Genomic DNA, 13,419 nt, shown 5'->3' on the forward strand with positions numbered 1-13,419 from the left:
GGCGATCGGGAGATGAGAGGCATGTGCGTAGGAGGCTCGCGCGATACTAGGAGACTCGGACATGATTACTTGGACTCGCCCGGCGTGCTTGGGGTCGCGCGCCGTGGGCGATCGGGAGAAGCGTTCTGCATGAGGAGGCTGCGCACCCTGTCGGCAAGCGGGCCACCGGTTCCTTCCCGCATGCGCACAGGCTGGCGAACGCGCGGCTCAGTAGCGCTCGGCTGCCGCCTTGGAGGCTCAGCAGCGTTACGGCGCCAGCTGCTCTCCCGATCAGCGACGGACATGGAAGCTGCCTGGCGGCGCGGGGGCCGGGCAGGCGTCGGCTCGAGCGGCGGCGGGTGCGCGAGACCGCACGGCCCAATACGGCCCCCCTGGATCGGGTGTGGCTTCTGCGGCTTTCTGTTAGGGCTCTGCATCGCAAAGATGGATGATGCCTGTCGCCTAGGATTGGGTGCACGCGCAGGAACAGGCGCACTCATTCTCGCGTTAGGGTCCGCAGGGGCGGGCACGGTAGACGCAGCCGGAACAGGCTTCCACGCGGACGTCGTTGCAGCGGCCGGGACGGGCTTCCACGCCGATGCGTTCGCAGAGAGCGGCTTGCTGGGAGATGTGGAGAGCTCCTTCTTCGGGGACGAGGCGAGAGGGGGAAATGCCTCGGGCTGGTCCTTGACACTCAGCGCCTCTATTGCTCTGCGTGTCGCCTCAGCGTCGTCCTCGCTGTCCTCGCTGTCCCAGTTCCTTCCCGAGCGCAGCTCTGCGCGCTTCGTATGACGCTTCTCGTTCTTGACCGCGGCCTTGCTCTTGCTCGCCGGGTCAGCCTTGAAGGGGTTCTCCTTGGCTCCCCTGGCGCCAGCGCGCCCATTGGCACCGGGGACAAAGGTGCCGCGCGCATCCGCTTCCATCTGTCGCCGACCGCGGAACGCCCCAACGTCCTCCTGCGGGACGTAGCCGTCACGGATCTTCTGCTCCTTGCGCACGCTGGATTAGCCTGGTTGTGAGGATGGCTTACGATCCGTCCTTGCGACGTGAAGCGGGAATGACCCGCTCCAGTGTTCGCGGGTCGACGATGATGCCCGAGGCCGACTTTTCGGGGTTGAGAGGCGGGAGGGACATTGTGGATGACGATTGGATGATGGACGAGTGTTAACAGAAGACTCTTGACTACTGACAGGTTTATCGCTTCTAGGCTAGATAACAGTCCACATGTGGTGAAGGGAACACACGTGATCATTAGACATTTCATTAGCGGAATCAAACCGATTCTAATACCGACCCCGCACTCCGTCATTTGCCACCTCGAGTGGAATTTTGAGGTTTGTTGGTCTCCGTCCTCAGTTATTGGCTTGTCACCATCCACCCCTCACCCCTCACCCCTCAACGCGCGCGCGCATGGACGGCGCCAACTCGAATAGCAAGGAGGCTGTGCGCCTCTGCGAGCACATTGTCCGCGGCGCCTTTGGTGATGTTGTTTGTGTGAGTACCCTGCCTCCCGGACACGCTAATTCCAGCGCGTAGCCTCGACGTTGCTCAACCGTGGTCGGTCGAATGCGGAGACGATTGCCCGCCTCGCCGCTCTTCCTCGCCCAACCGCAAATGCTTCTCTCTTGATACTCATCCAGCACAGTTTGGTTGGGTCCACGGGTGGGAGCCGGCGCAGCGTGCCCGAGGAGGAGCAGTATGAGTTCGACACGGCCGAGTGTTTGTTGCGTCTGCGGTGGGGACGCATTCTCGCGCTCACCGAGTCGAACTTTGGCGAAGATGTAAGTGGTCATGCTGAGCCAGCTGATATTCAGGCCCTGATGGTCGTGCGCCAGTTGCTTGTCTACGGCAAGATGTCGTTCGTGCAGGTCGTGCACGCGTGCGGAGCGGATGCGGACAAGAAGCGTGAGTTAAATGTAGGTAGACCTCAACTGACCCCAGGTGCATTGGTGCTCAGGAAGATTGTGGTGCAACTACTGCGACGAGGCTACCTGGAACCGTCGTCTGCCGAGCTCCTAATCCTGCGATCAGATCAGATCGACAGGAGGTACCGCGTGAGTCGCACTTGCTTGACGTCGCTCACTACAGGCCAAATGGCTCGACAAGTCCGCGGCAACAGGGACGAAGCTACATACGGCAGGTGCGCTCGCCGAGATGAGGCAACAGGCCTCTTCGGAGATCGACGACGAGCGCAAGGGGTACAGGGACCCCGCGAAGGCTCTCAAGGAGGTGAAAGGCAAAAAGAAGGAGCGCGAACGTAACCAGCCCGAGGACGACATGTGGGACGTGATCGAGGATGTGCCACTCCGCGTCAACTATGACAAGTACAACGTCCTCATCCGCAACGAGATGCTCATCAAGGCGGCAGCCGACCGGTGGAATGAGGCGGCGGGCGAGGTGCTGCGTGCGGCCCTCGTGGCGTCGTTGGACGAGCAGCACTTGACAAAGGAGATTCGCACGGAGAAGGCGGTCGGCGTCAATAACATTGTCTCGAACTTGCCCACGTCCAAGCACAAGCTTCTGATGGCTGGCATGGCCGGCAGTGGGTCCAAGAACATTCCCGATATTGTGCGGCTATACCTCTCTGTCATGAGCGGCGATGACCTTGCGTCTGACAACACGTCGACGCGTTACCTCTCACACAGCGACCACTCGAACCCGTCGTACTGGGTTGAAGTCGAGGCGATCTGCACGTCCCTAAAAGCGAGCTTGTTGACTGAGCTGGTGCGGGAACGCATCGACGACAAGGCCGCTCGTGTGCTCGCTGTCGTGGCGCGCGCGCACTACGCGAGTGAAACGATGGTGCGCGACTGTGCGATGATTCCTTTGCGTGAAGCGCGTCACATCCTCTCGGAGCTGCAGAAGCTGTCCCTCATCGACATCCAGGAGGTGCCAAAGACCGCGGCCAAGGGCCGTAGCCAGTTCCCCGGCGCCGACTTCCATCTATGGGGTATCGACCTGCGCAAGGCGTACGGTTTCCTTCTGTCAGGGGTATACAAGACGAGTGCGAACATTGTGCAGCGCCGGCAGAAGGAGTGGGAGAAGCGTGCTGCTCTTTTGGCCAAGATCGACCGGCCAGACGTCCGGGGGATGGACCCCCACCTGTACCTCAGCGCCAAGGACCAGGCCGACTACGCCGACCTCCAGAACGCTCTCACGATGCTTTCGCTTGCTGAGGCACGGACAGACCATGTGGTGATGATGCTGCGTGACCTCCCTGGCGGTATTCCGACGAGGTAACAGCAGCGTAGCAGGTAGCATTAAGATGGCGATGCATGAGTTAGTTGTACACTTAGGACGCAGTGCTCGAGCCAAACAAAACATTATTTGAGCCAAACTTCGGGGCCCAAAGCCACGTGATTCAAAATCAGGCACATTCATTGACAAAGAACTAACTCGACGTTGACGACTTCAACATTACCCACCACCCATCCATCATGAACGGGTACGGCAGCGCAGCCCCAAATGGCAACGGCGATGCGGGCATCACCATTCCAGCAGGTGTGACGAATCAGCCGCGCGTCCTCGTGCGCAGCCTGAACCGTGACGAAGTGGTGTTCCACCTCTCGGGCGTCGACATGGCGTACGCAAACAGTCTGAGGAGGACAATGATGGCAGATGTCCCAACGATCTGTGAGTCGGTGTGGTGAGAGAGGATATGCGCCTCGTGCGCGATGGCCCGGTGGGCCAGGATGCGGATGCGCGAGTCGAGAAGGAATGGATGAGGGTGTATCGCGATTGCGTGTCTGTCTTTGTTGAACGCGGACGCCTTGCCGTGGCCGAAAGATCATCAGCAGGGTTTTGGATGGCCGCCGTACTGGGGTTACGAGTGAGATGTTGAGGAGAAGACTGAGCAAGAGACGGATCCATGTCTCTCGCGCGGCTTGGTCATCCCATACTCGCCACCCAACCCCGCACCGCTCGCTTCTTCCTTCGCACCACTTGACCGCTTGCTAATCTCAGGCATCGACCAGGTCGCGTTCATGCAGAACACTTGCCCCATCCCGGATGAGATGTTGGCGCACCGCCTCGGCCTCATTCCGCTCATCTCGCGCGGTGCAGGCAAGGGCCTGCGCTACACCCGCGACTGCGACTGTGACGAGGGGTGTTACTACTGCATGGTAACGCTGCGGCTCAAAGTATCTGCTGCCAACTTGGCTCGGGGGAACTTCATGGCCATCACGAGCGACATGCTCGAGATTATCCCGAGTCCAAACACTGTGAGTTGGTTTGGGCTGCGCGTAGCCTTTGTTTTGGTTTGGACTATCAATTGATGATGAGTCGAAACTTACAACTTACACCAGCCTCAACAAAATCCGTATGGCCCGCCACCAGAGATCGGAGACGAGGAGCGTGATATCACCGCCAACCGCGACCCGGACTTGGGGCAGCCCGTCGGCAAGGGTGACCCGACGGCGACGCCAGTGCAGATTGCGCGTCTTGGCGTCGGGCAGGAGATTGAGGTCATCTGCAAGGCGTACAAGGTGGGTAATCGATTGAATGAGCTGATCCCAGGGCATCTCGAAGCACCACGCCAAGTGGCAGCCAGTGTCGGCCATTGGCTTTGAGTACGACCCGTACAACAAGCTGAGGCATACCGACTACTGGTTCGAGACGGATGCCGAGGCTGAGTGGCCGCTGAGCTCGAACCACGTATTCGAGACCGCGCCAGAGTCAACCGAGCCGTTCGACTACAACGCCGTACCCGGCACGTACTACTACGATGTGGAGAGCGTGGGCTCGATCCCCGTCACGAGCGTGTTTGAGCAGGCCTGCGACATCATGATCGACAACCTCGCGCAAATCATCCAGAGCGTGCAGGAGGAGACGGGCGCGGACGCAGAGGAGGACGAGGCCGACATGGTTGAGCCACACATCAATGGCGGTGACGGATACGAGTACGGGGGATACGGTGGTGGTGACCAGTGGGGTGGCGGTGGTGGCGGCGGCGGAGGGTGGGGCACGGGCATGAGCCCGCTGAGGCGGTGAGCGCCCGTAAGTCGGTGGCCTATTGATCTGTCTAGCAGTAGACAAGTGCATGCAGCAGTGTATCCTTGCAGCTCGCGAAGGGGACGTGTTAGTCACCGTTGAGCCTCCACCAACCTCCATCACCTCCGCCTCCACCTCCACCTCCACCTCACTCATCAGTATTCATTGTTGATCTCTCTTCTACATCTTCTACTCCTCTCCTTGAAATCAACCATGTCGACCATTCTAGACGACGTCACCTGGACCAGCGGAGACGCGACACTTGTCAGCGCGGACGGAGTGCGCTTCAAGGTCGCGTCGTACTATCTCTTCGCGGCGAGGTGAGCATTCGTCAGCAATCCAAGACAAGTGCTCTCCTGCCCTAGCTTCTGGGCATTTTCCAAGCTAATACCAGCGGCGTCTTCCGACAAGCGCACGCTATCTCCTCTGGACCGCTCTCTCTCGAGTTTGACGACCTTCAAATCGAGTCAGCCTCGACCATCCGCTCCTTCCTAGACTTGATCGTACACCTGAAACTCATCCCACCCTCCCCCTCCCCTTCCTCTTCCTCCTCTAACACAACCCTCTCTCAGGCGGACGAACTCACGGCCATCCTCCGCTTCCTGGACAAGTACGACTGTCCGGTTCCCCGCCGCACCGCCATCCTCGTACTCGACAAGGCCCTCCCCGCCCTCATCCATCCCGCCGCAGCCCTCCTCGCAGGCTGTGCGACCGACGAGCCTGACCTCGTCAGCGCCGCCCTCCGTTTTGCGGATCGGGGTAAGAGCGACGGACATTATGAGCGGCACGAGGTCGATTCATCTCTCGAGGCGGTCAAGGAGGACCGCGATACCTTGGACCCAGCGCGGATGCCGTTCGAGTTCGTTCGCCGTATACCGCAGGAGTACCTCTGGGCGCTGGGGAGGGCTTGGGGAGGCCGGCCTTACCCGGTGCAAGAGAGGTTTGAAGAATATATCAAGGTCGTTAAGAGTATGTCTTGGGGGGGGGGAGGGGGGGGGAGGGGGTTGCGCTGACGGACAGAGTATCGGCCGCGAGGGGAGTAGATCATCCACACACCTTCCATGCATTCCCTCAGTATTTCCACCCACGCTGCTGGATACGGCAAGCGCTGCTCGCTACTATCAAGCCACAGCACTGGCGTGTCCGATGTTGGCATCTTAGCAGCAACCACCTCGGACTCGGCATACTTAGCGAGCTGACACGACAGGTCTGCAATGTCTCGCGTCGTGTCAATGCATCTGTCGATCTGACAGAACGAAGCTGTGGATCGGATATGAGAATCAGCGCTCAGTGTGATGATCGAAGACCCCTTCCTCATCTTCATCAGTCTCTTCTCTTACTCACTTTCACTCACATCTCACACTACACACTGAGCGCAAGCTTTCTGAACGCGAGTGACCGATAGCGCGCTACATTTGTTTCGCAACGTCCTCCAGTGTTCGTGTGTCAGCTATTAACCGGTCACGCCCAAGTTGACTACAGATACTGAGGCCAGGGAACATCACGATGGTTATCATAGGACCGGACGTGTGAGGCAGTTACAGTTGGAAGACGACGCGAGTACAGGCAGGACAATAGAACAATGGAAAGACAGTATCCTCTAAACTCTACCACTTGACCTCATGTAAGAGTACGACACGTGTGCTCTCGCCCTGCCATCCGCGGTCGCCGCTCGCCGTGATGAGGAAGCGCGACGTTGGGTCCACGACTGCGGTCAGCTTCAACCTCCTTGGAACACCCACTCATGCTCGAGACCGTCCCACCATGATGGCCGGCAATGATGCGGAACGGTGGCCGCGAGCTCTTCTTCTTCGCCGGTTCCTCGGGCTCGTAGTACTCGACTGTGTTCCATAGCCGGATGTTGTCCGTGCTCGCGGTCGCAACGTGTTTCCCGTCTGGGAATGCGACGATGCATGACACGGGACCCGAGTCGGACGGCGTGCGCAGGGTGCGGAGCACGCTCGTGCAAGTGGACGAGGTCTTGCGCACATCCCAGATGTCGATTGTACCATTTCGGCGTCCAGCGAGCACTTGGTTCCCGTCGCCGAGCCAGACAGCCTGTTGTCAGTGCCCGTCTGGTAGGAGATGCTCACGCTCATGCACCACGGAGGTGCGCGGTCGCCGGGGATCAGGCGCCCGACGGGCCCACCCTCCCGCCGATCAAACAACGTCACTTGTCCGTCCATGCTCGAAGCGAGGATGATGTCGTTCGACATCTCCTTGTACACTGCCGGTGAGAGGAGGGGTATGCTCGCCGCCGCGCCTGACACGAGGTTGGGCCTTGGCCGTGGCACACTTGGCACTATGGGTGCGAGCGCAGGCGCAGGCGTAACACTCGCACTCGCGCTCGGAGGGTTGGCACCCGGCAGCGCAAGACCGAGTGCCTGCAACGCCGGGGTGGCGGGCTTGCTCTCGTCTTCGGCATCGGCGTCGGCGTCGTCGTCGAATAAGCTGTCGGCGTCGTCGTCCTCGCATGCCGCAGCCTTCTCCGACTCGGCCACCGCAGGCATGTTCCGGTTTTCCTGGCCGTCCGGCTCCTTCTCCTCCTTGACCTCCGGCTTCTCTTCCGCCATCACCGCATCGCCATCCGGCTCGCGATCCGCCTTGAAGAACCCAGGCCCGACGTTGACACTCACGTGTGGGAGCGCGTCACCGTTAGTGCCGACCTTCTCGGGCACCTTGTCAGTGTCCTGCGTTATGGGCCGGAGGGAGAGGGAACTGATCTGGGCGCCGTGGGTGGGGTAAGAGCGCACAACTTGCCCCGAGTTGAGGTCCCATTCCTGCTGTTAGCGAGCTCCCAAGAACACACACCTTGACCCCGCCGTCCCACGAGCCCGAAAGTACCCCACGGTCGCCCGGAAGCAATTGGAGCGCGCTAACGACGTTCGTATGTCCCTTGAGCGAGTGGACGAGGTGTCCTGGCTTATGTCGCAATGAGTAGAGGTTGATCGGCCCGCTCTGGCTCCCGGCCAGTGCCCACAGTGCGTCGCCCTCGCACGCGAGCGAGTACACGGGCTCGATGCGTTTCGTAGGTGGCGTTCCATCTTCCACCTCGCAAGACCACCATCCGCGCCCCACACCGGCCTTGTGAACACTTTCGCCTAGTCCGACAATGCTGCGCTGTTGCGCGGTCATGACCTGACCGCCGTTGACCGATGCCCAGAAGTCGTATGCCCGCACATGCCCATCCTGACCACCCGTGAGGAGGTAGGATAAACACGTGGAGGCTGCTATTGAGTGCACGGCTGTCGGGAGGGGAATGCCGACAACAGTCTCGATGGTGAGGTTTGATGGCGGCCATGGCTGGGACGGAACGAAGAGCGAGCGCCGGGACTGTTGAGGTGGTGTTGGCTGACGGGTCTCGGAGCGAGGCGTCGCCTCCTTTGACTGCTGGGCGGATGCTACATCAGCGGTGCCAGGGTGGAACTCACGCTCAGCTGTTGGTGCTGTGGTCGTGGGGCGTGTCTGGTCCTCTTCTTCTCCAGCTCCGTCGTCGTCATCATCCTCATCCTCATCCTCATCGTCTTCTTCCTCCTCGTCTTCTTCCTCTTCATCATCATCTTCCTCCCCATCATCGCCTTCCTCTCCTTCGGCATCGTCCTCGTCTTCGTCCATTTCCTGGTCGTCGTCGAATCTGGGTCAACAAGAACCACATCCACACTCACTGGTTGCCGGTATCCTCACGCATCTCCTCCTGCCGTCAGCTCACCCTGCAATGCACGCACATCCTCATCTTCATCCTCGTCCTCAAAGTGGTCGTCTTCCTCGTCGTCGCTACGCATTGATGATGGATGGCGATGGATAATGGATAATGGTGCGGATCCAAATATCCCCGTTATACTACCTCCACCCTCCCCACCCTCCCAGGACACTAACTGAACCCACACACCATCAACGTCACTCCATCGCATCACTCCATCCACCATGTCCGGCACCGGCCCCCGCGAGGCCATCTTGTACGCATCCCCGCTAAAAAGCTAACCCAGTCCCACGCGCATGAACCTGACCCTCACCAAGGGTCGGCTCAAGGGTGCCCAGACCGGCCACTCTCTCCTCGCCAAGAAGCGTGACGCGCTCACCACCCGTTTCCGCCAGATCCTTAAGAAGGTCGACGAGGCCAAGCGTTCCATGGGCCGCGTGCTCCAGCTCGCTTCCTTCTCCCTCGCCGAGGTTACCTACACCGCCGGCGACATCGGGTACCAGGTCCAGGAGAGTGTGCGCAAGGCGACATACACTGTCAAGGCCAAGCAGGAGAACGTGTCGGGTGTTGTGCTGCCCGCGTTCGAGGGTGTGCGCAAGGAGGGCAGCGGTGAGTTTATTCTCGACAGCGGGAGCTCAGTCGTGTGCGGAGGGTCCGTGACGGCCTTGACAGGACGGGGGAGGGCTAACACCAGACTTCAATCTCACGGGTCTGTCGCGTGGTGGCCAGCAGATTCAGCGCAGTCGAGACACATATGTCAAGGCGGTCGGTACCCTTGTCGAGCTCGCATCGTTGCAGACGGCGTTTACGATCCTCGACGAGGTCATCCGCGCGACCAACCGCCGTGTAAATGCGATCGAGCACGTCGTCATCCCGCGCCTCGAGAACACGATCAAGTACATCAACTCGGAGCTGGACGAAATGGATCGGTGAGTGAGCATGCAACGAGGAGAATGCCAGCTGGGCATGGGTTGGGAAGGGGAAGGGGGAGGGGGAGGGGGAGGGGGAGGGGGGAGGGGTAGGAAGGATGGGGAAAGGGACTGAGTGACATTACGCACACCGCTAACAGCAGCGAGGAGTTCTTCCGTCTCAAGAAGGTGCAGGGCAAGAAGAAGCGTGACGCGGCCCAGGCCGACGCCGAGCGGGCGGAGAAGAATGCGCAGGTCGCCGAGTCCGAGGTGAACAAGGACGACGGGATTGGGGGCGGCTTGGCGGGTGGTGCGGACATGCTCGACGCCGACAAGGACGACGATGTCATTTTCTAGACGTTTATGTTATTAGTGTGTGTGCTGTGAGATGGGCGTACAATTTACGGCGAGCAGCGAACAAGCATCAGTCAAGCTGGCTTGGTGGCTGGTGGCTGGTGACAGAAGAGTAGAGCGGGGTGACATGGCTGTGCGTCATCGCTGACAGTTTGTATTACACCATAATGGCCGTATTAGGTTGCCCACTCCCGGTCCTAATGCCTTGATGGTCGGCCTATTCGAGCCGCCGTTAGTAAAGATGTCAACAACGAGCATCGCCTGTTCGATCTTCACCTCGTCATCACATCACATCACATCATCACACCACATCATGGCAGAAGAGTCCTTCTTTGAGAAGGAAAAGGATCGTCTCTTGAAAGAGATCGCGACGGTGGGTATGGGACGAATAGAGTTACCCATTCCAGTCGTGTGCTCCCTACTCCCTTCCTCACTCCTCCTTCCTTCTCCTTGAGCGACACTGACATCAGGGCATGGAAGACCTCATCTCCACGACCAACGCGTACAACCGCAAGATGGAGGAGGCGTACGGCGTCGGGAGAGAGTTTAGCACAGTCGCCGACCTGTGGGGCAAGTTTGTTGCCGACGTCACGGGACATAAGGTGGGTCCGCTTCATATCGACCCCTAACTGACTACAGAACGACCTGAAGGACCAGGGTGTCCCCGGAACAGGAGGGACGACGTTTGGCGCGGGCGCGAGATGGTGTGTTCAGCCCATCCATTCCGAAGCCACAGCTGACGACAGATCATGTCTTTCCCCTCTTCACACCAACCCCCGAACAAAGCATAACGAACCATACCCCCCCCCACGCACATGTATACTACTGTGAGATTAGGCATGCATTTCTATAGAAACGAGTGTTGCCATGCGTTGCGCCACGGTGTTACTCCTTTTTGGCTGCGAGCTCGCGCTGCTTCTTCTTGAGGGCGCGCTTGCGGATGTCCTTGTGCATCGAGTGGATGACGCCGACCGCAATGTTCTCGGTAACGTTACCTCCGATACCGACGACATAATCCATGGCCGCGTGCGCTGGGTAAGGCGTACTCTCGTACATGCGCCCCTGAGCGCCGCGGGCAGCCCCAATAGACCCAAGGGTCGACTTGACAAACTTCTCTGGCGTGGGGACCGTGAGCGACGCCTTGCGAATCTTGGACATGTTGGAAACAACAAAAGCCGGGAAGACCATGGTACAAACGACGCCCTTGCTCTGAACCTCGGCGGCCAGCGCAGTGTTCCAAGTCTTGAGGCCGCCCTTTGTGCACGAGTACGCGGCGAGGAGCGGAGAAGGGATACGACCACTGAGGGAGCCGATAGTCATGACGAGCGACTTGGGAGCGGTACCTGGTGTGGAGCGGGCCACGAGAAGGGGCATAATGGCGCGGGTGAGCTGCAGCGTCCATGAGATATTGGTCTGGACAATGTTGTCGATTTCGGTGGGGTCGGTCTCGTGGAACGCGACGGGCATCTCGTGGCTCGCGCCGACGTTGTTGATAAGTATCCCAGTGTCGACTGTACGCGCAATGTCGGCAATGCGCTTCACGGCGGCATGCAGGTCGGCGGGATCAGCGGCATCGGCGACGACCGACAGGGCGCGAATCTTGTGCGCCGACTCGAGTTCGCGCGCCAGGTCGTCAAGCGCGCTCTGGCGGCGGCCGACTAGGATCAAGCCAAAGCCGTCGGCCGCGAGCTGGCGGGCAAACTCCAGCCCAATACCCGAAGTACAGCCCGTCACGATCGCGTACGTCGTCCCCTTGGCTGCCTTGAAGCTCGTGAGCGGCACACCGGAGCCCGCCGCAATCGAGAAGAGGAAGCGGCCGAGCGACGACGCATAGGTCACGAGCGTGAGGGCGCCGACGAAGGCCAGGAGGAAGGTCGACATCGGCACCTCGAGGGCTGGGTTAGCGAGGCTCAAGACAAGAAAACCGTACTGATCTCGTTGCCAAAGATGTTGTATTTGTGGTATTCGGGCATGGTGGGTGGAGTTGCAGAGAAACACCCAAAGTTGGATGACGAGACACGCGCCAAGTGGTGGGGACAAGACGACCGCGTCACGTGACATTCGCCTGGCCACACGCCTGCACGCCGGCACACTGGTCCGCGCGGCTGCTCCACAGAGGGGACATAGATGCATACATAGTGAACGGTGATCCTATATTGTATTGCGTGAGAGCGGGATGCAGTAGCGAGAGAATGCGTTGGGTGTGTAGTGAGGCCGGTTGGGGCATGGGCTTATGGTGCGTCCTCGGGCTTGAGCTTGGACGTGTCGATTGATCCGTTGGCCATCTCACGCCGGCGAAGTAGGCCGAGGATGAGAGACATGCCCTTACGCGACTGGTGTAAGCTTCTCCTCTCTTTCTACATCTCCGTCATCATCCACATCGGAGCCTCCTCGGCAGTCTCGCCAGCTACTCACATGTTCAGTGTTGCCTTCAAACTTGCCAATGCCATAGGACTCAATCTTGTCCCGCAGAATCTGGGACCACGATCCGCCGAACTGCGACCGCACCTCAGCGGTAGTGTGATGCATTGTTGATCTCGGGTCAGCCTTCCTTCTCTCTCTTGTCTTCTGCCCTCTCCTCTCCCCACAATGACTCACCCATCGGGGCCAGCACACAGCTCACCCCCTTCGATGACATGCATGAACTTTTTGAAGCTCAGATTCGCTTGCCACACCCGCAAGCGCGGCTGCTCCCTGTACGACGCCAGCATCTCGCTGCCCACATGGTGTGTGGGCGGTCCAGCTGCCAAGGCTTCCTCCGGATCTTTCCCCCATCCGGGTGGGTCGACGACGCTCTCTTCCAGCACCCAGGCGTCGAGGCCTCGTCCGCCAGAGGCCTTGGCGACGGGGAGGAACTTGGACGCCCATTGGGGTACAATCCCGCGCTTGAGGATTAGGCGGACAGTCTTGATGCGCCCCGTGCTCGGGTCTACTGTTCGTTCGAGGACGTCGACTGATAGGACGTGCCGTGCGAACGGGTTTGGATAACGCAGGAAGAAGGCGAGGAGGGGTGTTGGGGGAGGTTCGGGACTGGTGTTAGCTAAAGGCGCTGAGGTGTGGAGGGAAGGGAGGGGGACGCAGGGTAGCTGACGAGAGGCAGGCTAGGTAGAGGAGACAAGGTGGAGGAAGGCGCCAGGATGGGGTTGGGAAAGCACTTGGGCACCTGCTGAGCCGGGGCTAACGACGCGGACTTAGGAGGCGATGGCTCGGGGATGGCGGTGGAGCCAGAGGACGGCGGAGAAGAGCGGGATGGCGCGGAGGTTACATCGCTGGGGTCCAAGACTGCGACGACGCCTCTAGCGCGGGAGGCGAGCGCCCATACTAACTCACTAGGTATGAGTCTTGCGGTAAAACTGGACCATGACGGGTTATCGGCGTTGCATGGGCGATGGGGTGATGGGTAGTGGGCGAGGGGATTGAAGTGGGGAGAGGGGGGGGAGGTGACCGAGGCAAGTAGGTTGGGATGCTGGCTGGGGACCATCAGCTTGT

The 13,419-nt window shown here is 59.8% G+C and overlaps 9 protein-coding genes across 9 annotated transcripts; 5 read left to right on the forward strand and 4 right to left on the reverse strand.

The window, feature by feature from the left end:
- Positions 1 to 65: 65 nt before the first annotated feature.
- Positions 66 to 1,113, reverse strand: CcaverHIS019_0104240 (uncharacterized protein; the record flags this gene model as incomplete). The annotated part of the gene is made up of 2 exons (XM_060600167.1): positions 66 to 978; positions 1,010 to 1,113. 2 exons carry the CDS (start codon positions 1,111 to 1,113, stop codon positions 66 to 68), a joined length of 1,017 nt encoding a protein of 338 aa, XP_060452972.1.
- Positions 1,114 to 1,389: 276 nt separating this feature from the next.
- RPC82 (uncharacterized protein) lies at positions 1,390 to 3,219 on the forward strand (the record flags this gene model as incomplete). The annotated part of the gene is made up of 5 exons (XM_060600178.1): positions 1,390 to 1,473; positions 1,509 to 1,760; positions 1,794 to 1,884; positions 1,921 to 2,033; positions 2,068 to 3,219. 5 exons carry the CDS (start codon positions 1,390 to 1,392, stop codon positions 3,217 to 3,219), a joined length of 1,692 nt encoding a protein of 563 aa, XP_060452973.1.
- A 197-nt stretch (positions 3,220 to 3,416) lies between these two features.
- Positions 3,417 to 4,968, forward strand: rpb3 (uncharacterized protein; the record flags this gene model as incomplete). The annotated part of the gene is made up of 4 exons (XM_060600189.1): positions 3,417 to 3,612; positions 3,943 to 4,199; positions 4,284 to 4,463; positions 4,495 to 4,968. 4 exons carry the CDS (start codon positions 3,417 to 3,419, stop codon positions 4,966 to 4,968), a joined length of 1,107 nt encoding a protein of 368 aa, XP_060452974.1.
- Positions 4,969 to 5,181: 213 nt separating this feature from the next.
- Positions 5,182 to 6,011, forward strand: CcaverHIS019_0104270 (uncharacterized protein; the record flags this gene model as incomplete). Its single annotated transcript, XM_060600200.1, has 3 exons — positions 5,182 to 5,288; positions 5,363 to 5,937; positions 5,989 to 6,011. 3 exons carry the CDS (start codon positions 5,182 to 5,184, stop codon positions 6,009 to 6,011), a joined length of 705 nt encoding a protein of 234 aa, XP_060452975.1.
- A 564-nt stretch (positions 6,012 to 6,575) lies between these two features.
- On the reverse strand, positions 6,576 to 8,750 carry SPT8 (uncharacterized protein; the record flags this gene model as incomplete). Its single annotated transcript, XM_060600211.1, has 7 exons — positions 6,576 to 6,676; positions 6,711 to 7,026; positions 7,062 to 7,748; positions 7,780 to 8,369; positions 8,400 to 8,602; positions 8,634 to 8,662; positions 8,694 to 8,750. 7 exons carry the CDS (start codon positions 8,748 to 8,750, stop codon positions 6,576 to 6,578), a joined length of 1,983 nt encoding a protein of 660 aa, XP_060452976.1.
- Positions 8,751 to 8,892: 142 nt separating this feature from the next.
- Positions 8,893 to 9,933, forward strand: VMA8 (uncharacterized protein; the record flags this gene model as incomplete). The annotated part of the gene is made up of 4 exons (XM_060600222.1): positions 8,893 to 8,924; positions 8,955 to 9,277; positions 9,363 to 9,597; positions 9,741 to 9,933. The coding sequence occupies 4 exons, from the start codon at positions 8,893 to 8,895 to the stop codon at positions 9,931 to 9,933; spliced, it is 783 nt and encodes a 260-aa protein (XP_060452977.1).
- A 310-nt stretch (positions 9,934 to 10,243) lies between these two features.
- Positions 10,244 to 10,721, forward strand: DAD1 (uncharacterized protein; the record flags this gene model as incomplete). The annotated part of the gene is made up of 4 exons (XM_060600234.1): positions 10,244 to 10,303; positions 10,401 to 10,536; positions 10,570 to 10,634; positions 10,677 to 10,721. The coding sequence occupies 4 exons, from the start codon at positions 10,244 to 10,246 to the stop codon at positions 10,719 to 10,721; spliced, it is 306 nt and encodes a 101-aa protein (XP_060452978.1).
- A 94-nt stretch (positions 10,722 to 10,815) lies between these two features.
- On the reverse strand, positions 10,816 to 11,903 carry CcaverHIS019_0104310 (uncharacterized protein; the record flags this gene model as incomplete). Its single annotated transcript, XM_060600245.1, has 2 exons — positions 10,816 to 11,825; positions 11,861 to 11,903. The coding sequence occupies 2 exons, from the start codon at positions 11,901 to 11,903 to the stop codon at positions 10,816 to 10,818; spliced, it is 1,053 nt and encodes a 350-aa protein (XP_060452979.1).
- Positions 11,904 to 12,161: 258 nt separating this feature from the next.
- On the reverse strand, positions 12,162 to 13,292 carry CcaverHIS019_0104320 (uncharacterized protein; the record flags this gene model as incomplete). The annotated part of the gene is made up of 4 exons (XM_060600256.1): positions 12,162 to 12,263; positions 12,346 to 12,466; positions 12,529 to 12,960; positions 13,261 to 13,292. The coding sequence occupies 4 exons, from the start codon at positions 13,290 to 13,292 to the stop codon at positions 12,162 to 12,164; spliced, it is 687 nt and encodes a 228-aa protein (XP_060452980.1).
- Positions 13,293 to 13,419: the final 127 nt, after the last annotated feature.

Source organism: Cutaneotrichosporon cavernicola (assembly GCF_030864355.1).
Source record: "Cutaneotrichosporon cavernicola HIS019 DNA, chromosome: 1".
In the NCBI taxonomy this organism is placed as follows: Eukaryota; Fungi; Basidiomycota; class Tremellomycetes; order Trichosporonales; family Trichosporonaceae; genus Cutaneotrichosporon; species Cutaneotrichosporon cavernicola.